General features: G+C 42.9%; 1 protein-coding gene across 3 annotated transcripts in view; it reads right to left on the bottom strand.

Moving 5' to 3' along the window:
• The window catches only part of LIPE (lipase E, hormone sensitive type), a 172,296-nt gene that overhangs the window by 142,420 nt on the left and 6,037 nt on the right, over nucleotides 1–23,839 (bottom strand). The window contains exon 1 of one of the 3 annotated variants that reach the window (XM_085851947.1): nucleotides 15,553–15,704. The exons of the other annotated variants lie outside the window; for them this stretch is intronic. Coding sequence (XP_085708073.1) covers nucleotides 15,553–15,577 — 25 coding nt within the window. The 5' untranslated portion in view covers nucleotides 15,578–15,704. Of the gene's footprint in view, nucleotides 1–15,552; nucleotides 15,705–23,839 lie in introns of those variants that run through there. 3 annotated transcript variants of the gene reach the window in all.

A 23,839-nucleotide genomic window follows, 5' to 3' on the forward strand; every position in this document is an offset into this window, starting at 1 on the left:
CATTTTTTTCGAAGAAAGAAAAATTCTGAATTTGGAGATTGAACACCAAAAATAAAAGGTTTATTCCACATTTAATTAAAAAAACCAAAAGATTGACCAAGTGGATTGTGTTGTTACATTCACCTCAAAACTGTCATTGAAATGCAATGACTTGCTTCCTTCGATCAGGCTTTAACCATGCGAGATTTGCATTTCCACCACCCACCAATGCAGATTGTTCACCATCACAAACCAAAGCACAAGTTAAAACATTTAAAAATACAATATCCTAAGTTGTTTTTAAAGATAATACAATTGCTTAAATAGTATTTACTTTTCCCTGCCATGTCTCAAAAGATTGATTACTTTAAAAGATGAGTTACCCATCACATGTTTCCTATGTGAAGTCAACTGTTGCCAATTTACTCCAACTAAACACCAGTTATTTGAAAATAAGAACCATGTCATTTGACAATTTATAACAGGCCAAGACCTGCCTTTCTGGATTGCAGAGCAGCCTCTCAACTATAATACCAGGGGTAGTTTTAACAGCTAAAACAAACCAAAGCATCAGCACAAACATGGTGACCCAAAAGGTAACCCAACCAAGCCAAATTACCTTCAGTTTTGCCATTGATACCAAAAGTTGTCTACTTCATACTGAAAGCTGTTCACTGTAATTCAACTTATATGAAAGTAAAATAGAAATAAATAACTGCGCTGCATTAAATTTATGTGCACAATACATCATATGCACTTTGGCAGCACATAAAGCATGCGGCACAAAACAATATATCCAAATACCAATATGAAACAAGTATGTAATCATGCTGTACTATCACATGTTGCAAGTCCCTGCATGATGGAGACATGAACACAAAATAAAAGGCATGTGCAGCGATAATAAGCATTATTTATTTTGGTGGTGATCACGACGTGCACCAACTACAGTAAGCCGATAATGTGACTTCCACTCATGTCCCATGCTGTAAATAATATACTATCCTTCAATAACAATGAGCGTGGTTCAAATTTGACCTTGACTTTTGTTTACCACCAAGACCGCATATTGTGGTTTGACTTGATCACCATACTATGCAGCCAATCAATTGCAAACTTTCAACAAGCTTGATGTTTTCATCAACTAGAATTTCATATCTATTTGCTGCTCCACCCTTTTCAACTCACTTTGTTGCCATCTTGATTTTTCAGCACACTGGTTAAAGCAGAAAGCACGTGATCACACATATTGCGAAGCAGTGCTATAAAGATAAATTCACGAATTTTTTTTTTTTTTTTTTACTGTGCATACCTTACTCGAACCATCCAATCTACCCTAATGCTTGACAATAGAGACGATGCTGCCAAAGCTTTCACACATCAAGAAATATCCCAGATGGTTTGTCATTTCATGCTAACTTTTTAACATATCATAAAACCATGGCAAATGCTTTTAAACAAAGACCAAATGTATTTGGGAAGAGATAGATTTTTTTCAGGTTAAAAAAAGAAAACAAAGAAGAAACTGCAAAACATAATGTGAGGTTAATTCATTACAATCATACAATAACTTGCAAATGGCACAAGCATTATTATTCTTATTTGAAGACAACATGATGACAAAAGCAAAAGTAGAAAGGACTTGACCCCAAAAGAGTTGAAAAATATGCATCACAACAAAGGAGGTCATTCCTGACCTCTATCTATTATTGACAAAGTTAGACAACAGAACGAGGTGGTCATGGGTAGAAATAGGAATCCTGTCAATGATGCAACACTATAATTATATCAGTGTGCTCGAGCATCCTTGTGATTCGATGTTTACAAGTTGCTGGGAAATGTGGGTAAAAGGGCATGTGAAGAAGGGCTAAGTTGGAGAACATAAATTGATAGGATATGTGGATAAAGGGAAATGCAGAAGAAAAACAAAGTACACCACCATATTGACATGTTGTTTGTATGGAAGAAAAACCAAAAAGCCATTTGAGATGATAAAAGTGAGCATATTAAAAAAGTTACCTCGAAATTTAATACTTTAACAGAGGGTAAGTCCATACTTGTATTAAAAAACATAGGTGACCATTCAGCATTTTGCCAAATCCTGGTAGCAACCTTCATCTCAAGGAGAAAGTCCAACTAAACAAAACATGTTAACTTCAATTTTTCAGCACACAATTGTCACAGACTGACGTACGATGACACTAGCAATTTTTGGGTACAAAATACATTGTTTGCATACAGGTAGGTTGGTGTGCCTCAAGTTTATGCTTTTACCATTCAATTTAAACTTCTTCTTTTTTCTAAGAAACTGATGACACAAATCAATACAATAAAGAAACACTTAAATATAAAGTTGCGTTGCCACACAATATTAAACTAGCAAGTTGCCCATTCCCACACAGGATTCCAAACAGGGTAGTGATGGAAACAGCAAAATGCAAATGGCGTCTTCCATCATCGAGTGACAAGCTGGGAGCAACAATCACATTTATTGCCATATCCGATGCAATTTAAATGCTCTCATGGTGGTGAGGTGTTCCATTTGAAACTGTTTATTCGACATAATGTAGCTTTTTGATGGCTCGGATCCCTTCCCCGATGTTCAGTATGGAAGGGGAACGTGCATCGTGAGCGTAGAAGCATCAGCCCCCATTGTGGTTTGTTATCTCTATCTCTATCTCCATCCCTACCACGCATCCAAACACACTTTACAACACGCTCCACACCTCACCACACCACACCACAAATCCAACCACAACACATGGAGAAAGCCACATCAATGATCCCTCAAAAGCTAAAGAGCCATGGTCGCGAAGATGTACCGCAAACGCTTTGCGGCACAAAACGGGGAAATTCCCATCAAAAGCTAAACAGGCACGGCCATGAGGATATACGAAAATAACATCACGCGACACGGAAAGGAGCATCTCATCGATGAAGATGCCACGCCTCGCCATCAGCCGTGCCTCCAAGGAACGTCCAATTGCTTTGACCGGGTCACAAGGCCATCCAATAGGGAAGCGAGTGGATCAAGACGTGGTGGATAGCAGAACATAGTCTTTAAAAGTCTGAACCGGAGTCGAGAACAGAGCATGCCTGGGAGCTGAGAGACTGAACGAGCTGGTGTCTGGAGGGCAAGGAAGAGCGAGCGAGGTCCAGTGGCATGCAGAAGGGCCGATCAAGCAAAGAGTTCCCGTGCGTGTCGTCAAACACGCTGACTCACACAAACTTTCTCTTGCTGTCTCTACTCTACTTCATTCTCTTTGGATGCACGAGCAATCAACAAAAGTGTCCTTTCAGGGCTAACTGATTGACACCTCTCACTTTTAATGTAATGCCACACACATTCACCCTCTGCACCTCTCAAAGCAAGTTTACATTACACCTCCCCCCGCTCTTTTGACCCACATGAGCCAGACGACTTATTTGCGGTTAAGCAAGGTGTTGCAATGTGGCACATTTTCTTCTCCCCTCTTTCTTCTCTCATTTCTTGGAACGACTGAGGCGCCTGTTCGTATCTGCGATAAGTGACCGGCGGAGATGGGGCTTATGTGCTTCGAAGAAGGATTTCTCTAGCGTGACAATGCCAGTATATACGTGGCTTTTTGCTAATCATCATGAACATTGTTCCAAACTACCCGGTGGTCTGCTTCGATTAAGCATTGTGTATTGTACAGGGAGTTCTCCCGCGCCATTCTGTCATTAGCTAATGTGTCCACCTATGGTAAGCTTGGCCGTACCCTGATCGGTGGGTGGGTTGGGAAGCACAGTCCTTATATTGGGTGATAATTTGTCAGGAAGGCAAAGCAGGATTTGGATGCTGTATTCCACCTAAATTAAGCATCTCAGATGGCACCTTGTAGTAATCCATCACGTCGCGAAGTTATCCATGCTTTGTCGGCCAGGATGTGAATATGAGAACTCCCCTCGCGACCCCCTCCCGGAAGCAAATCCAGAGATCAGGTTCTATTATCTATACTATAAGAGGTGTGTGTGTGTGTGTGTGTGTGTGTGTGTGTGTGTGTGTGTGTGTGTGTGTGTATGTGTGTGTATGTGTGTCCATTTTTCTGAGATGTCTGAAGGGACCTTCGTCAAACTTTCAGAAGTTCATCAGTGAGTGCCTGGGAGTGTTTTCAGTTTAAAAAAAAATTTTTTTTTTGAAAAAAAAACAAAAGGTTCAATTTTTTTTTAATTGCTTTATAGTGCCGAAACATTTATGATTAATGTCAGCTATATTCAAGTTCTAAAGTTCTACATAAGTATAAATAAATACCAAACAATTACAACATTTAAATTCAAATAAACCTCTTCCAGAAGCGGTTAAAGTTGGCGGTACATCTTCTTCATCTATGGCACCATATTTATATATCAGGGCAAACTTAACTCAGAAACATCAACGGCACATTCACGAGCATCCATTTGCCGAATAACATCTAATTTCACTTCTAAGGTAACATTTTTACAATGCCTCTTTGCCAATAATGTACTTTGTAAAGTCCCGTTACCTCCCTCCACAGAACGTGATAAATGAATACATTGAACAGACACAAGGTACAAAATAATGTAAACTTTGAATACACAAGACTTCATTGTCATAAAAAATAAAATACAGCACTAACATTTACTTGAACATATATATTAGGGTGGTCCAAAAAGTCGAAAAAATAGAATGTTGCTCCACAAGCATAAAATTATTCTAATATGATCCAATAAAGCGCATACATTTTTTTAGCTTGATCGGAGGTGATTTAAAGGTCGTTCCATATGACGACTTTTAGTCTCATGACTTGAATAAATTAGGGTATGGTCAGGTACGATTACGGGTACTTCTGGATGTCCGAGGCGGAAATGGAGTGCATTTTCGAACTCTATGGGGTCGATTTACTCAAAGAAATGACTGCACCGACATTGAATACACTACCATTTCGAAAATATGACCTAAAACAAGATTTATCATCACTGGAGTTGAGTAACTAATCCTACTCATTTCGATATTTTCTAATCTATAATTAATTTGTTGTCCGTCTTAACACTACTTAGAGTAAATCGACCCCACCGAGTTCGAAAATGCAGTCCATTTTCACCTAGGAAGTTCAGAATGTACGGATTCGCATCTCACCATACCCTAATTTAATATAACTAGTACGGGCCCATAGGGGCGGGTCCGTAGGTGCGTAAACGACGACTGGATTGGGGAATTATTTCAATTAGATCGGACCAACCATATCACAAATGGCCATAACTTGGGAAACACCTGGGAAACATACTCAGGTCCCCAGCGTCAATTGTAACGTCATATCAAATGAAGAAGAAATGTGACGCCCCCCTCACTCCCCCCCCCGTCTCGCCCCTCCTCTCCCACCTCCTCTCTCGAATTGTGATGCCCCCTCTCTCCTTCACCTCTCTCACCCCTCCTCTCGCCCCTCCTCTCTCCCCCCACTCCCGCCCCCTCTCACACCCCCCTCTCCCGTCCCCCACAGATATTGGTCGACAGATAAATGGCCGTAACTTGGGAACCGCTCGTCCGATTAATATCAAACCTCGAAAAAGCACATCCGCGGGTCCCCAGAAATATTCCTGGCAAGTTTCAATCAGATCGGACCGTCAATCGTGCAAAAAAAATAAATAAATAAATAATAAATAAATAAACATTAATTGTGACGTCATAGCACCGTGTCTTGTCATTGGTCGACAGATAAATGGCCAGAACTTGGGAACCGCTCGTTCGATTGATATCAAACCTCGAAAAGGCACATCTGCGGGGCCCCGGCAATATTCCTGGCAAGTTTCAATCCGAAGAGGAAGCATTGTGACGTCATAGCACAGTGTCCTGTCTGATTGACTGACAATAATTAAATTATTGACAGACAATATAGGTCGTTATTGGTTGACAGACATTGGTCATTGTATCACGTTATTCTTTTTGTTCAATTATTGTGCTATTATTGTGTACTGCCAATTATTGTGCTATTATTATTAAGAGGCTGTTATCATTATTCTGAGAAAAAATGGCATGATAAGGTGATAAGGTGGAACGACACTTCAGCTGCCATATATACACCTTTTCAACACTGAAAAAAGCAATAAAATGGCCGTAACTTGGGAACCACTCGTCCGATTGACATCAAACCTCGAAAAGGCACATCTGTGGGGCCCCGGCAATATTCCTGGCAAGTTTCAATCAGATCGGACCGGCGGTCATCGAGAAACGGCGGTCGCAGACAAACAAACAGACAGACACACACAGAGATTGCTGGAATTATAGATAGACTAGTACATGCCCGTAACAACAAAAAAATTAATTAATTAATATTCAAACCGCGAGCAAGAAACAACAACCACACAGGCAGTTTCTTCGCTCTCACGTGCCCGTACATGCGTGGCCCGGAAGTTCGCATATTATTCGCAGTTACGATTATTCGCAATTTAGTTTTAATGCCCAAATATTCAATCAGCGCCAACGTATTTTGCCTTTTCGCAATGTCATTGCAAGGAAAAACAAAAAGAGAAGAGAAGAGAGAAAAAAAATTACTTCCTGGTTCGGAGCACACCAGCTCACGCTGATGTTACAGAAATTTATGCACCGTCTAATATGAAAACGATCATAACTTGGGGGCATTGTGTTTATCTATAAATGCGCATAAGAAATCGAGAAATTATTAGAATACACGAAGTCATCACTCTCCGGAAGCCCGTACATTGTAACCCGTAATGGGGAGCGCGGCTGGGCTTCCCTTCCCCCATCGGCCACGCCCACGCAATGTGTCTAGTCATTGATTTGGTAAATAAATGGCCATAACTTGGGAGGCACTTGTCCGATTAATATGAAACCTTGAAAAGGCACATCCTCAGATCCTCAGCGATATACCTGGCACGTTTCAATTAGATCGGACCAGTGGTTGTCGAGAAACAGCGGTCTCACTCACACACACACACACACACACACACACACACACACACACACACACACACACACACACACACACACACACACACACACACACACACACACACACACACACACACACACATTGCTGGAATTATAGATAGTCTAGCCGAAACCCCGTCACAGACGGATTCCGTTCATTCAACCACCCTCACCAGCTCAACCACACTCGAGGGACATGGACTGGACAGGGTGTGCTTGCCCCCGCCTACTCATCTCCCGCCCCCTGCCCCATTCAATTAGCTTACCCCTGCCCAAAAATGTAATTACCCCGGCCCCACCTCTTCACTCCCCGCCCCCCGTCTCTCGATTCCCCACCCCACTTGCCCCCAGGCCCCCACACTCAACTCCACCGAATTCAACCCAGCCCCCGCCCCATTTTCCCCTGTCTCCCGCCTTTCAATTTGCTTACCTCCGCCCAAAAATTTGCTTACCTTGCCCCCCCCCCCCCCCTTCACTCCTCGCCCCCATCTCTTCATTCCCGCCCCCGCCTCCACTCCTCACCCCCATTTCAACGAAAAGTGTTTCTTCTGCTTCGGAGTTGACAGTTGAAACTTGACTATTGCCACTATGTGCGATGCACTCTTACAGGTACGAAGTTTCTTTCAGTCCAGGTCACAGTACCAAGAAAAACGTGATGCGACCGCGAGGCGGAGCACAAAATTGGTCCTTCAGTATTAATATATAGAAGATAGATAGATAGATCGAAGATACAGTAGACGCCACTTTATAAATCCACGGTTATAAAATCCAGCTGCTGATTGTGACCAAAATGAGTTGGAACGGAATTTTACATCGAGAAATCCTCCGTTTAATAAATCCACCTGCTTGGCACGTGCGCGGTCTCAACCTAAGCTTGATGTCGTATGCACTGCCGCAGAGTGAAAGAAAACAAAACAACAACAACAACAACAACAACAACAGCAACTGGTGACTGACTTCGAATCCCGCCGCCGCTCAAATCCCTCCGACCCCGAATCCCAATAGCCAAGGGAAGAAAGCGACGACGAACCTGAGCCGATGCCAACAGCATTAGAGATGCGGACGGCACTCGCCAAATTGGACAGGGGATGCAGCTCTCAGGTTTTGCCCATCCGGATTTCCACCACGTGACGGATTCAATAAAGGAACATTTGCGCAAAACCTTCCCTCCCAAGCAAGTGACCTTCGAGAGATTATTTTGCACAATCCCCTCGTCACCGTTTGATAAATCAATGTTTTTGTAGCATAAAGCAGTGTTTAACGACATTCGCTTTTTGTCTTATCTATCCAGTCGGTGGCTGAAAATAGGTTCTCCGCTTAATAAATCCAGCCGGTTAATAAATCCAAACGGCGTGGTCCCATGGTGGATTTACAAAGCGGCGTCTTCTGGACAATGTTTCTTGTTGCATTTTTGGTGTCAAATTCCAATTCTGAGGTAGTCACCATGTGCAGAAGAGGATTTTACATTGCAGACGCTATTTTCGAGGAGTGGAATTAGTAATTACACCTCTCAGCAGTAACGTTCTGACGACGGATGTAACGGAGTCAGCGAATAACCGATGATGTCATGACGTCCTGACACCTCTCAGCGGTGACGTCACACGTCGCCATGTAAACGAATGTAAAACAAAAAGTGTTTATTCTGCTTCAGAGTTAAAGTTTGACAATTGCCACTATGTGCGATGCACTCTTACAGGTACCATGTTTCTTTCAGTCCAGGTCACAGTACCGAGAAAAACGTGACGTGACCGTGAGGAGGAGCACAAAATTGGTCCTTCAGTATTAATATATAGACTAGCCGAAACCCCGTCACAGACGGATTCCGTTCATTCAACCACCCTCAGCAGCTCACCCACACTCGAGGGACATGGACTGGACAGGGCGTGCTTGCTCCCTCCTACTCATCCCCCGCCCCATTTCCCCCCGCCTTCAATTTGCTTATCCCGCGCCCAAAAATTTAATTAACCAGCCCCGCCACCGCCTCTTCACTCCCCGTCCCCCGTCTCTTGATTCCCCGCCCCACTTGCCCCTGGGCCTCCGCCCCCTGTCCACCCCCTCACACTCAACCCCGCCTAATTCACCCCAGCCCCCGCCCAATTTCCCCCCCTCAATCTCCCGCTTTCAATTTGCTTAACCCCACCCAAAAATTTGTTTACCTTGCCCCCTGCCTCTTCACTCCCTGCCCCCGTCTCTTCATCCCCTGCCCCCGCCTCTTCACTCCTCGCCCCGGCTCTTCATCCCCCACCCCCGCCTCTTCACTCCTCGCCCCCGGCTCTTCATCCCCCACCCCCGCCTCTTCACTCCCTGCCTCCGTCTCTTCATCCCCTGCCCCCACCTCTTCACTCCTCGCCCCCATCTCAACGAAAAGTGTTTATTCTGCTTCAGAGTTGTTAGTTGACTCTTGCCACTTTGTGCTATGCACTCTTACAGGTACGAAGTCTCTTTCAGTCCAGGTCACAGTACCGAGAAAAACGTGACGCGACTGCAAGGAGCACAAAATTGGTCCTTCAGTATTAATATATAGAAGATACAATGTTTCTTGTTACATTTTTTGTGTGAAATTCACATTCTGAGGTAGTCAGCATGTGCAGAAGAGGGTTTTACATTGCAGACGCTATTTTCGAGGAGTGGAATTACACCTCTCAGCGGTAACGGTCTGTCGACGACAGACGTAATGACGTCAGCGAATGACCGATGATGTCATGACGTCCTGACGCCTCTCAGCGGTGACGTCACACGTCGCCATGTAAACGAATGTAAAACGAAAAGTGTTTATTCTGCTTCAGAGTTGAAGTTTGACTATTGCCACTATGTGTGATGCACTCTTACAGGTACCATGTTTCTCTCAGTCCAGGTCACAGTATCGAGAAAAACGTGACGCGACCGCGAAGAGGAGCACAAAATTGGTCCTTCAGTATTAATATATCGATAATAATAACGAAATAAATAACTAACATATTTTTCGTGAATCATTGAATCTAAAACACTGGATGTTGGGCCGGCTAGAAATAAGTTCAGGCGGGAGTGGAGACAGCAATTGAGGTGGAGATGATAGTGCTATTTGGGAAATGAGACGAAATATTCGAATAGTTTGTAATTCCATTGATTGAAAAATTAGGGTATGGTGAGATGCGAATCCGTACACTTCTGAACTTCCACGGTGAAAATGGACTGCATTTTCGAACTCAGTGGGGTTGATTTACTCTAAGAAATGTTTAGACAGACAACAAATTAATTATAGATTAGAAAATATCGAAATGAGTAGGATTAGTTACTCAACTCCAGTGATGATAAATCTTGTTTTAGGTCATATTTTCGAAATGGTAGTGAATTCGGTGCAGTCATTTCTTAGAGTAAATCGACCCCATAGAGTTCGAAAATGCACTCCATTTCCACCTCCGACATCCAGAAGTACCCATAATCGTACCTGACCATACCCTAATTTAACCAACTCATGAAACTAAAAGTCGTCATATGGAGCGACCTCTAAATCACGTTCGATCAACTTCATTTTTTTATGCGCGTTATTGAATCATAGTGGAATAATTTAAGGCTTGTGGAGACAACATCTGAATATTTTATATATTTTTTTTTTGCTGTTTTTGGACCGCCCTAATATATATGCGAAATTTGCCAGGGTAGATGAGGATTTGGGGGGAACGGGACTTTGTAACCACCCTGTACAGTATAGTACATTTCTCGATGTGTAAAGTAATTTTGCAATCTCCTGGTTTCGTGTCTCATGGTCACTTCACACTTGCAATTGCATGGAGTTTCCACAAATCTCATGGGACAGGGGACCGTGATGGCCCATTTTAAATTGCTCCATAGTGCCGAAGCCTTTGGCGCTACGAGAAAGGTAATATTAAATGATCCCCGACCCCATTCCTTCGTGGATGTCGGGAAGTGTTTTAGGCCCCCACAAAAAAAAAAAAAAATACACCGGGCAATGCCAGGTAACCCTACTCGTATCCAATACAACAGCCCATTGTTTGTTGGAAGTACTGGCAGTGCATATTTTCCAAATTATGCTCCCTCTTACACAATCATGGACATTTGCACTTGGTACATACTTGGGAGCCTCGTTGCTATGCATTTCTGTCTGCGATGTTGCTGATGATTTATCAATACGCAATGAAACAGGTATGGCAGCTGAGGAGGTGTGTAGCATTGGGATTCTCATGTACTGTATGTACTATTTGTGAACGTCTTTACAGCTGTGGAGGAACTTGGAAGGGTTTGAAACAGCAAAGCGTCGCCTTTCATGGTTGGTAAATTTGTCTCGAAGAGCATGGGAGGTGTCAATTTATTGATATTGTTACGGTTGTGGAAATTTGCATTACACCATAAAGAGTCCTCAGGTGAGATATATCGGTAAGTTCATGTGTAGTTAGCCCAAACCCGTTGTATAGGGGGAATATGTGTGATTCATCCGGGCTGCGACGCTTTGAGTTAGCCATTTTTTCTTTCTCTATTGTTATTTTCGACCATTAATCCCCCAACAACTCAAACACCACCACCTTCGCCTCTTTACCTCCACAACTCCATCCCGCAAGCATCGCTTCACCACCATTCTCAAACGACGCCCGCTAACAACCAAACTCCCACCACCTCCGCCTTTCTACCACACGTCGTGCTATGGGCTGTGAATGCGTTCCTTTCGTTTTGAAAAGCGGATCAGGAATGCTTCACGCCCCCTTTTTGCCTGACCAATGGCTGAACAGAGGGTGGCGGGGCCCCACCTCCAATCGCGATTTGATCCGAATATTTGCATATAGGCTCCTCCTGAGGCCTATAAAGATGCGAGCGCAAGGTGACTAGCGCGGAGTTGGAGTGGAGTTGCAGGGAAGTTGGAGTTCGCGCGGCTCGGTTGCAGGCGGCTGGTCAAGTTGAAGTTAAAGTCAAGGGAAGACGGCGGTCGGCAACGAGGTTGCGGTGTGGGGGTCGCTAGTCTCGTCGCGGGGTCCAAACCAGCCAGCCATTCCCCTCTCCCTGAGCATCAGCAATTCCCGCCCCCCCATCCGCGCTGAGATAGTGCCGGGGGGGCCTCGTTCCTCCCCCACCCTAAACGTGGTGCCAACAAGACCGCTCGCGCGGAGCACGCCGGAGAGGGCTCGCCGACCGCGCCAGGGGCACGGAGTCGGGGCGCAGCTGCGCGAACATTGCGGCTTGCCCGCCATCGCGTCACGATGACGCGGGTAAGACCTTCCCGGTCTAGTGGACCTGGCCGATCCTCCAGGATCCACGTACATTTGGTCTACGGACCTGTCTGCCTCCTTGCCTATGAGGGTGGCTTTCTTTCTTTCGGGTTGAATGCATGCTGTGGTGCCGTGTCCAATAATTAGAACTGCTTAAGTGTCTGTGCCTGTACATTGCCCCTTTTATTTGGTGCAACTCTTCATATTGCATTTGCTTTTGTTGTATGATTGTATGGCTGTATATACGTGCTTGTCTGTGTGTGAATAAATGTGCTTACTTGTTGAACTGTTTTCCCGCTTCGCTTAGTCTCCTTCCTTTTCTTGATTCTCCATCTTGCATCACGTAAGGGATTGATAGTGGGTTTAAAACGCCCGGTAATTGATCGGAACCGTCAAGGCCGACGATAACTCCGCTCGGTTGTCCCTGTAATACGGAACGAACTGCTTAAGCGGTTCGTGTCCGGAGTCGGCCTGTGACGTGGTACGATCGCCCGGTCGACCACTCGCGCAGGTACTTAGGTAGGTCGAATTTGGCGAGCAACCCTATCCTGCGCGGGCGGGCAATTGACACGATCGTGGTGAGGTTAAACCCCCACCCGTGACTGGTTCCGGGCGGTAGTTCCCGGAGGGTCACGACTGAATTGTCCGTTCCGGTGGGCGAGGCGGCCGCTTTTGGCTACACGCGGTCGATCGCACGCCGGCGGGCGCGAATTCGCAACAATATAATCCACGCCACCTGGGTTTAATTGATTAGGTGAGAGCTAGAATTGGTTATTCCCTCCATTCACATGTGAGAGATGTGAGTCGGTCTTTGCGTTTCATAGACACTACATGGCCAAAAGTATGTGGACACCCCTTCAAATTAGTGGATTCGGTTATTTCAGCCACACCCATTGCTGACAGGTGTACAAAATCAAGCACACAGCCATGCAATCTCCATAGACAAACATTGGCAGTAGAATGGGCCATACTGAAGAGCTCAGTGACTGTCAACGTGGCACCGTCATAGGATGCCACCTTTCCAACAAGTCAGTTCATAAAATTTCTGTCCTGCTCGAGCTGCCCCGGTCAACTGTAAATGCTGTTATTGTGAAGTGGAAACGTCGAGGAGCAACAGCTCAGCCGCGAAGTGGTAGGCCACACAAGTTCACAGCATGGGATCGCCGAGTACTGAAGCACGTAGTGCGGAAAAACACTCATCGTCGGTTGCAACATTCACTATCAAGTTCCAAACTGCCTCTGGAAGCAACGTCAGCACAAACACTGTTCGTTGAGAGCTTCATGAAATGGGTTTCTATGGCCAATCAGCCACACACAAGCCTAAGATCATCATACACAATGCCAAGCATCAGCTGGAGTGGTGTAAAGCTCAACACTATTGGACTCTGGAGTAGTGGAAACGTGTTCTCTGGAGTGATGAATCATGCTTCACCGTCTGGCAGTCCGACGGATGAATCTGGCTTTGGCGGATGGCAGGAGAATGCTACCTGCCCGAATGTATGGTGCAAACTGTAAAGTTTGGTGGAGGAGGAATAATGGTCTGGGGCTGTTTTTCATGGTTCGGGCAAGGCCCTTTTGTTCCAGTGAAGGGAAATCTTAATGCCACATCATACAATGACATTATAGACGATTCTGTGCTTCCAACTTTGTGGAAACAGTTTGGGGAAGGCCCTTTCCTGTTTCAGCATGACAATGTCCCCATGCACAAAGCGATGTACATACAGAAATGGTTTGTCGAGATCAGTGTGGAAGAACTTGACTGGCCTGCACAGAGCCTTGACCTCAACCCCATCGAACACCTTTGGGATGAAATGGAACGCCAACTGCGAGCCAGACCTCATTGCCCAACATCAGTGCCCGACCTCACAAATGCTCTTGTGACTGAATAGAAGCAAATCCCTGCAGAAATGTTCCAACAACAAGTGGAAAGTCTTCCAAGAAGAGTAGAGGCTATTATCGCAGCAAAGAGGGGACCAACTCCTTATTAATGCCCATGATTTTGGAATGAGATGTTGGACGAGCAAGTGTCCACATACTTCTGGCCATGTTGTGTGTGTGTGTGTGTGTCTATGTGTGTATGTATGCATGTATGTGTGTGTTTTATAGCCATCAACCCAACTGCTCTACGATTGATAGATATATTTTTGGTTGGTTCCAGGACTACAAGACAAATTGTAATTAAATTTTGCATCTATTGGTAAAAGGAGAAGCGTGTGTGTGTGTGTGTGTGTGTGTGTGTGTGTGTGTGTGTGTGTGTTTTATATCCACTGCCATCGCTCGCTTGTACTAACAATAAAAGGTAGGAATCCAACACCTCTCATCCATGGATATTTCTCATATTTCTATATTCCCTCGAGTCCAATTTTCATTCAAGAACAGAACAATTATGATAAACCATTTTGAAATTGCCACTCTTTCATCAAAATGCTGAAAATTATGTTTAAAAGACTATTTGATTCACATATTCCGTGCTAGCAACAGCAGGTCAAAAGTGCCTGGTGAGAAGAACAGTCTCTGAAAACACACACAGTGCATGCACAAAAGGCTTCATTAACATTGATACGTCATTTAAAAGTCCCGTGTTGAATATAAGAGTTCTGCTGTCACATATTCAGATCATTAAATGCAGTTCATACTTTTGATGCTTTAACTTGATATTATAGCTGAAACTGAGCACATGGTATCCTGCACCATTGAATCTAACAATCCAAATTTTGCAACATGGTTCCTTTCAAACAATCAGACATACACAACTCTTATATCCCTCATATTGCGATGAGAATCAAATCCAGGATGCGGCCCAGGAATATACTTTGCACACGAAAACATTGATTTATATGAAAAATACAACAGTGTATTTTCATCATCCACAGCATTAAATTTATCATAGCAGTTCAATGTTGTCAAAGACACTTTTGATCCAAACCACATCTGTAAAATTACTTTATTTCACTGAAAGATACTCCTGCAAGTTGTTTTTCAACCTAAAGTCAAAATATTTTTTAAAATAATAATAATAATAAAATAACAATACCAGACTTTGTGGTCTTTATACGGTGTTGCAGAGGGAGCACACATACCTCCGAGCTGTATAATCTGGGTTTGAATCCCAGACTGAAGAGAAACTGTCGGATTGGTGCTTCACAGGCAAGGTGGTGACATTAAGCTGTGGATCCCATCTGACAGCATAGTTTGTGGACATTAAAGATCCCATGGTGCTATTTGAGAATAGTAGGCAAGTTAATGCTGCCACCTTAAAGAAATTCCAAATTCCTGCCCAAATTGACTCCAGTCGAATGTCAGGCCTGGTGAGGTAGTTCATAAAGACTTTGAGCAATTTTCCACCTCAACAGCCCCAATAAGAAGGTGGGAATAATGTTGTGGCAGTTAAAGTAGTAATATAGTGTCATTGTATTTCAAAGATCAGTTATTTTGGAAGCAGCATACCTTGAATATCTTGAATCTGCTCCATAAAAGGCCAGACTGCCACAAAACTACAGATATGAAAATCCCTGTTCTTTTCAATACAAGTCAAAGTTTATGGAAGAAGAACACAAAGCATAATGGAACAGAACAGAAAGAACAGTGGAAAGCGAGGAAACACACCGACAGCAAGGTAGCGGGACAATCGGTGAGGGGAAGAATGACGGTTAAAAGAGTGGTAAAAGACACAGTGGATGGACAACTCCAAGAAAAGCTCAAAAACTGCTAGAAGGGGGCTGGACTAAGAGGAAGGAAAAGCCGAGGACGAAATTGCAACGGAACAAAAAAAAAAAAAACCCCGGAAATGAGGGTAGAGGGAGAGACGAGAAAACAATAACCTGTAAAGGAAGGGGTGGGTTTTAGTAAGCACAGAGAAAGAGGCTTATGAGTATGGGTGAGAGATGACCTAAGGAGGGGAAAAGACATCTTGAACAGCTGGAAGGAATAATGAAATCAAATATAATGAGGAAGTCAATTCCATAGTCGAGAGAAAGAGGAACACACTTGAACAAAGTTTGCCCATCGCAAATCCCAATGCTTCCCCACCTCAAGTAAAGTTGAAAGGTGGAAAGAAGTTCCACCACGAATGACCTAATATCAAATTGAGTGAAAAAAAACTAGTTGTAACCCCTGTGACCCTAAATCCCCACCCCTGGGACAGTAACCAGGGGTCAAATCAAAAAAATAGTTACATATTTAAGTAATGCATCCCCCAATATTGAGTGCATATACAAGGTTTCATTAACCTCCGCCATCGAAGATGGACGGAGGTTACCGTTTTCATCCCTGTCTGTTAGTTTGTTTGTGAACAGTATTACGGAAAAAACTCCTCGACGGATTTCGACGAAACTTGGTGGGGGGATTAGGTATGGTCCAAGGATCATGCCATTAGATTTTGGGCTTGGTCCAAAGTCCAATATTTGAATTTTTGGTTTTTTTATTGAAAAATATATTTGAATTTTTGTTTTTGCATTTCTACATGTTTAAAGTGATTTCCAACCCACCCCCCCCCCCAAAAAAAAAATTGTTAGAGAAAAAAAAAATTTGCATTTTTTTTTTTTTTTCAACAAAATTTCGAATTTTTTTTTGCATCTCTCCATGTTATAAGTGATTTCCAACAAAAAAAACATGCCAAAATTATAATTGCGGCTGATTTTGGAACTTCAGGTGGATATACCCACGTAAAATCAATTTCTGTCTCAAGGAATCTAGTTATCACGAATTAATTGAGTATGTAAAAGTTAAAAGTAAAAGGGAAAGTTGCAAACTATAACTCTGTGAGCACTGTTGACGTCAAATTCAATGAATACGATATCAGGTTCACTTGAGTGACCTTGCAGTATTGGCGGCGGAGGTTTTGCACTCTACTGAGTGCTCCCCCTCTAGTGAAAAATGTTTTACAGTGTGCCTGTAATTGCATTTTTGGGTATTTGACATTTTCCCCCACCCCAGGATCTTAGGCAGTGGAGGCCAAAAATGATACTGCTCCAGCACCTTCTTGTCATGTGGTGATCGATCATAACTACAGAAGTTTGGTGATTTTTTTGCACAACCTTTTAAAGGAGGAGATAGCATGATGGATGAAGACTGATAAAAGGAGCCAATTACAATACCCCCCCCCTGTTTGTTTTTTTAAATAACCATGGGGATAATGAGTGCAAGTGAGAAATGATAATGGACTTTGGGACTTCTACCAGAAGTGGGTTACTGGTAGACCACATACAATCTGGAGAAACTTATGGGGCGAGGGGAGAGGGGGAGGGGTAATGGAGTATGGAAAGGAAAGGGGATGCAGGAAGATTCTAAGAATTTTGGAAGACTTGGTCTCCATGCTATCAAGAGGTGAAAGTTGAGAGGCAGGGGTACCACCAAAAAGAGGATAGCAGTTCTCCATTGAGCTGCGAATGTAGGCCTTGTACATTATTAAAAGTTGGAATTTGACAAGGAAAGACTTGGCATGGTGGAGGATGCCCAGTTGGCAGCTGGCTTTGGAGGCGAACTTTGATATGTGGTTTGCCCAAGAGAGATTGTGGCTAAAGCCAAATGTTTTGAATTTCTTAAAAAGTTGCCATTTACTTGTTTCATGTTGTGCACATGAGATGGTTGTTGACTTCTTTTTTAGTGAGGCTTAACCATAGGGAAGTTGAGTGGGTTTTGTTTGTGTGTGCATATCCATCTGTTAACACAACAAAAAAATATTCAGAGATACCTTATACATGGAACAGAGTAAATTCCAGGCAATGTCTTTTATACAAGACCTTGGCTCATGGCAGAGCGAGGTGACAAAGGGTAAAAGGCAACATATTTTCATCCCCTGGGGGCATGCACTTGGGATCAAATTCAAACTACAGCGAGGTTGATGGCATGCCATCGCAAAGCCCCACGCTTCCCACCCAAAGCAAAGTTGGATGGCAAAAAGTTCCACCAGAAATGACCCAATATCAAATTTTGAGTTTAAATTTCTTTCCTGTATTGACCTCTGTGACACAAAGTCCCCACCTCCTCGGACATGAACCGGGGGTCAAATCCCCCAAAATAGTTACATATTTCATGCATCCCCAAATGATGATTGCAGACACAAAGTTTCAAATGTTTTAACATTTGCCCATGATTGGATTTTTTGGCATTTGACCTTTTGACCCCAACCCAGGGCACTAAGGGGTGGGGCCAAAAATGATCCTGCGCTCGCAGCTACACTCCATCGGTGTCGATATACCGGTGGGCTCATCCTGGTATTAAAAAATGTTTTTTTTTAACGCAGGTTTCAAAAATACGCAATGGTCCAATGGTCCATTATGTATACATGACGTACACATCATTGATACACGGTAATTTTTCAAAGTATTCCCACACAGGGCTTTCCCCCCCCATGATGAGAATGGTTATTTTACTTCCAACTTCAACTTCTATTAAAAATGATTTTGTTTTAAAGGGAGATCAGTATTAGTAATCGGCCCAGCTTGGTATGATTATCGCAGTACTGTTCATCGGCACAGGATTTCTAAAGCACACCTGATTCATATAACATAACCAATTGGGAATTGCTTTCAAAACAGCCACAACGGCAAAGAAAAAAAACACGATTGCTTGTACGGTACTCGGGTGAGGAGGGTTAAAAGTTAAAATCGACTGTACCTACTTCCATGGTATGCCCAGTGTTCCGGATGTAGCCAAGTGTATCAAAGCATTTAAAATCTTGTGCAGTATTTAAAGATTGTAAACACCTTTCTTCAATTTGTTGGTGATAATCAGATTTTTTTTTCTCACTGTGTTTTTTGGGTATACAGGTACATTCAAAATTCCAATACCGGTATATCAATAGATTGTTGGACCCCAGCTCTCACCTTTTTTGCCATGTGGTGATCTCAACGACAGAATTTTGGTGAATTTCTGCACAACCATTTAGGAGGCGATAGCGTGACCGACAAGTCGATTAAAATATCCCCTCGCACCTAGCCAGATACATTCATAACTACAATTAAAATGCTCTTCACCCCTCTCCTCCCACCCCCACTCTCCTAAAAACATGGGTTCAGGACATGCCATAAGAACCACCTGTCTTGATGCAAATTATGATGACTCACTCAAGCCTAAGTCAATAAACCAGTGTCGATTGTCGATAATAGATTACTTAAAATCAAAGTACAGTCATTCGTAATGCTTTTCACAGAGACCTGGCTATCACCTAACCTTGAAGTCCAAAACAGATAGCTATCAAAGATTTCTCCAACAAAACTATTAAATGTGAAAGGCTGTTTTACTGCTACAAGGTACAAGTCCAAATCCTTATTCCTACCTCAATTTATCTGTTGTCATTCATCTGTAATCATTGGAACAAAACAGAAAGAAACACAATCCCAGACCTTAAGGTACCATCCAATGCAGAGAAAGGCTTGAAGATATTTTAATATTTATCAGTTGGGTTCCCATGGAGCAAGTTATACTGCAGCTAAATAAATAAAAGATGTGGAAACATGGTTTACAAGGACAATGGAAACTAGAGTAATTCGACTGCGCGTAGTCGTCGGGTATGCCTCCGCTCTCCTGCACAAACACTTAAGTATTGACATATGTGACTCCTGATGTTTATTATATCTGGCCCAAAATCGAATCAGTTAATTGCCCTGTCTAACTTTACCTTTGTACCAAGTTTGATGAAATTCTGTCCAATATTTCTTGAGTTAGGGCGTAAACAGTAAAATTTCAGAGTTTGACCTTGACCTTTATCACATATGGCCCAAAATCTAATCACTTAATTGCACTCTTACTTTACCTTTTTACCAAGTTTGATGAAATTCTACAATTTGCTTCTTGAGTTATCACGTAAATAAAAATCTGGACAAACGGACGGATGGACAGAAGGATGGGCGGATGGACAACCCGGAAACATAATGCCTTCGGCACCCTTGGTGCGGACGCATAAAAAACAAACAAACGTTGAACCACTATTATGGATCCCAGTACAGTATTTACAAATCTATTCCTTAATGTCACGCAACTGACACAAGCAATGAATGGCTGGTTTGTCATCTGAAGTTGTACAAGTTAACAGTTATTAGCAAAGAACCCGTCCTTCCGTACGGGTTAATTGCCCTAGAATTACGACTTGTAATACCAGGAGCGGGACTATACAATACACATTTGCAGAGATTTGGAGTGTTAGGGTTTGTACGATACGGATTTACTCCACACTGAACCTCACAGGCAATAAAAAAAAACAAGGACAAATGTGTCCAAGAGCAGCGTCCTAAAGGTTTTGGTCGGCTAAAAAAAACAAAAACAAAAACCAAACAACAACTTCCGATATTTCGTCATGTGCTTTGATTAAGCCAATAGCGAGACCCATCATAGTGTATTTACGTATTTACGAAATATAGTGTATTTACGAAATTACAACACATTAAATGGAATAATCTTTAAATAGTAACGTGAACTTTTCGAAACATTAAAGCAAATGTCCGAATATATTTAAAAGTTCATGATAGACGCTCTCAAAAGGCACCGTCTATGTGAGGATGTGTACATGTGCTCAGTATTTAAGGAGATCCGGATCTTGTATATACAAGAGCCGAGTCCTAGAGATTAAGGTTTTGTCTTAAGAAGAAGAACAAGAACAAGAACGCCGAGCTCTCTATGAGCAGCGTTCACTACGCGAGACACTGCTAAAAAGAAGTTTTTTTTTTTAAAGAATCTATAACCTTCCCATGGTACTTAGAGTACAACCACCAGTTTTCAACCAATTCCATCCAGCAGTTCAGGAATATATTGAAGTCAAACAAACACACATGGATACTTCTCGTTTATTTGGTTTTTTTGGCATACAAGTCGATACTTTTTCCCAAAAAGACCAGGCCTCGACTTGTACTCAGAATCGACATATATATGGTTTAAGACACTGAATTGCATAAATGAAAAAAACAATTGCAAAGTGTGATAGCGTCTGAAATTAATTGGACAATTGTTAATTTAAAACACACTACAGCAATTTTACACTTAACTTCATGGATGCATTCCTAGAAAGTGCACCATTAAGAAAATCAAAATATTCTCATGCATGTAATGAGATAATGGATGGGTGGGGGCGGGGGGTGGGGGAGATGAGAGGGGAGAGCAGTGCTCCATGAAGCTGCAAATGAAGGCCTTGTATGTAGATAGAAATTCAGGTGTGCCAAGGAAGGACTTTGTACGACTGGGGATGCCCAGTCGGCAGCTGGCTTTGGGGGCCAACTTTGAAATATGGTTTGCCCAAAAAAGATCATGGCTAATAGTGAGACCCAGGAGTTTGAATGACTTTACTTCCTCAAGAGAAATGAAGAAAGTATATGGGAGGGTTTGCGAGGCGGTCCTTTCAGAGAGAGGGATAGAAAGAGTGTGATATTTCTCTGGATTGGATGACATGTTCCAAGTGTTTGACCATCTTGTGATTTTGTCAAGGTCTTAAGAGAGAGAAGAGGCTGCAGCCCGCCTGTCTGAAGGATGAGGGATGTCACGGCCTCGGGTAGAGTCATCAGCAAATAGATAGAGGATTTTCCAGAGTTAGAAATATCATTCAAGAAGATCAGGAATAGGACTGAGGAAGATGACCTCAGGCCCAGAATACTGCCTTGCGGCACTCCAGCCTTGACAGAGAGGGGAGATGAAAGAATATCGGTGAGAGCCACATGTTGGCAATGAGAGTAGAGGAAGTCAGTTATCCACATGTGGAGTTGGCCATGGATTCCATAGGCAGAGAGTTTGCAGAGTAAGGTAGGATGGCAGACTGTATGAAAAGCACGAGACATGTTCAGAGATGGCCCTGATGTTGTCCCTGACATTGAGGGCCTCCATACATTTTTCAGTGAGTAGATGCATGTCCAAGGTGGAATGGTCTGAAACAAAATAAGTGATCTGAGATGAGGTTGTTGCAGAAACAGAAGGATAACACATCAACTGCGATGATGGAGTCTATGACCTTACTTGTGATTGGAAGGTCTGCAATCAAGGGAATCAGTTTTTTGCACTTTTTATTTCATGCAGTGATGTTGGCTGATTTCAAAGCAGATGGAAGATGACCTCAGGCAAAATATGGGGTTAAAATGGCAGAGAGGGGATGTGCAAGAGCGGCAGAGAGAGAGGATGTGCAAGAGCAGAAGAGCAGGTTTTTAGGACACGCGAGCTGATGCCATCCGGTCCAATTGCAGAATCAGAATCGAGGGTTGAAAGAACCTTCTCCACCTTCTCAAGTGTAAAAGACATAGAGGCCAGGAACAGTTGTGTACAACATGGAAGGGCAGGTACCGAGATCCAGGTGTTGAGGACACAAGATTTGGAAGCAAACACAGAATTGAGGCATTCAGCCTTCTCACAAGCAGAGTCAGCTGTGGTGCCATTTGAAGTGAGGGAAGGGTTGGAAGGGAGGCATACACCAGAGACACACTTAAATTTTAAGGAAATAATTTTTTTTTTAAGAGAACGACAAACAATTGTCAAACTATAAAAGCAAAGTTCACCTCAGGTGGAAAGTCCAATTCTTGCACAATACGTTTCTGACAATGCCACGACTGGAATTTCCCAAGATTTAGAGAGTGAGAAATTGAAAAGTCAACAGTAACTACAACTGCAGCGTGTATACGAAGCACTGAGACTCGAGGACATTTTCCCTGGAATCTATGGTTATTTTTTAGAGAACATTTAATTGCACTGGTTGGTTTTGGTGACTTAGGCCATTGCTGGATGATATGAGTTGCAATGCTTTTACTTCAATGCCATTTCAGAAGATGTGCCCGGACTGGTTGTGTGTGCATATTGACGATGCTCTTAGGATACATGCCAGACCTATTTAATGGGCACGTGGCTAGCACAGTAGCAGGTATCAATTACCGATGTCTGGCACGTAGCCAGTCATTAAGAGTGCGCATGTGAGCAGTACAAGGCTAAAAATGGTCATTCCTAGTTACCAATAAGCAAGCCATAGAGAATATTGAGCCTAGTTTGGTAGCTGTGAGCCTTGTTTGTTGCTTTTCACCTTCTTAGAAGAGGGCACAATGAAACAGATGCTAGCAACAGGAGGTGATTTTGGCTCAAGTAAAGGCCGGTTATGGTTGCGAAAATGGCAAAAAGCACCAAAAGGCTATTGTTATACTTTATTTCCAGGGTAAAATTTTTTTACATATTTCAGCAAAGTTTTGAATACAAAAGACACCATTTTTGTACAGGTAGCCTGGCATGAGTTAGAGTTTGGATCGAAAGAGGAAAGTTGCTGTGCTGACATGATCAGATCAGCCAGTCATCACTTGAGCGGCTGTACGGCATTAATGGCTTGAATGCACACACATTTTCCTTACATGTAGTCATTTATTTTAATATTCATTTAAATAAAAGGAAGGCTTTGGGGAAATAAAAATTTCCTGTGATGAAAGGTCACCTGCCACGTAAGGGCAGTTTATTTTGATTCAGGTGTCCATAACAGACTGAGACTTCTGAACGTATTTAAAACACCTAACCATAATCCTTCATACACTCGAAATCATGTTTGGCAGTGTGTTATTTGTACATCTGTTCCCTTCTGTTCAAATTGTTAGCAAGCTATCCTTTCGTGACATCATTTAGCACTTTCAGAAACTCTAATAAATACTAGGCGTGCCTCCCGTCGCGTTTTATCACAACATGTTGTTCTTCACAAACATATTGCAAGTCGATCTGCGAGTGTCAATGAGAATGTAAAATTCAGTAAAACACATGAAAAAGAATCTTTTATAACACGTAATTGTTG

The sequence above is a fragment of the Eptatretus burgeri genome, chromosome 13 (assembly GCF_056783735.1).
Source record: "Eptatretus burgeri isolate ZD-2024b chromosome 13, Ebu_testis_v1, whole genome shotgun sequence".
Classification (NCBI taxonomy): domain Eukaryota; kingdom Metazoa; phylum Chordata; class Myxini; order Myxiniformes; family Myxinidae; genus Eptatretus; species Eptatretus burgeri.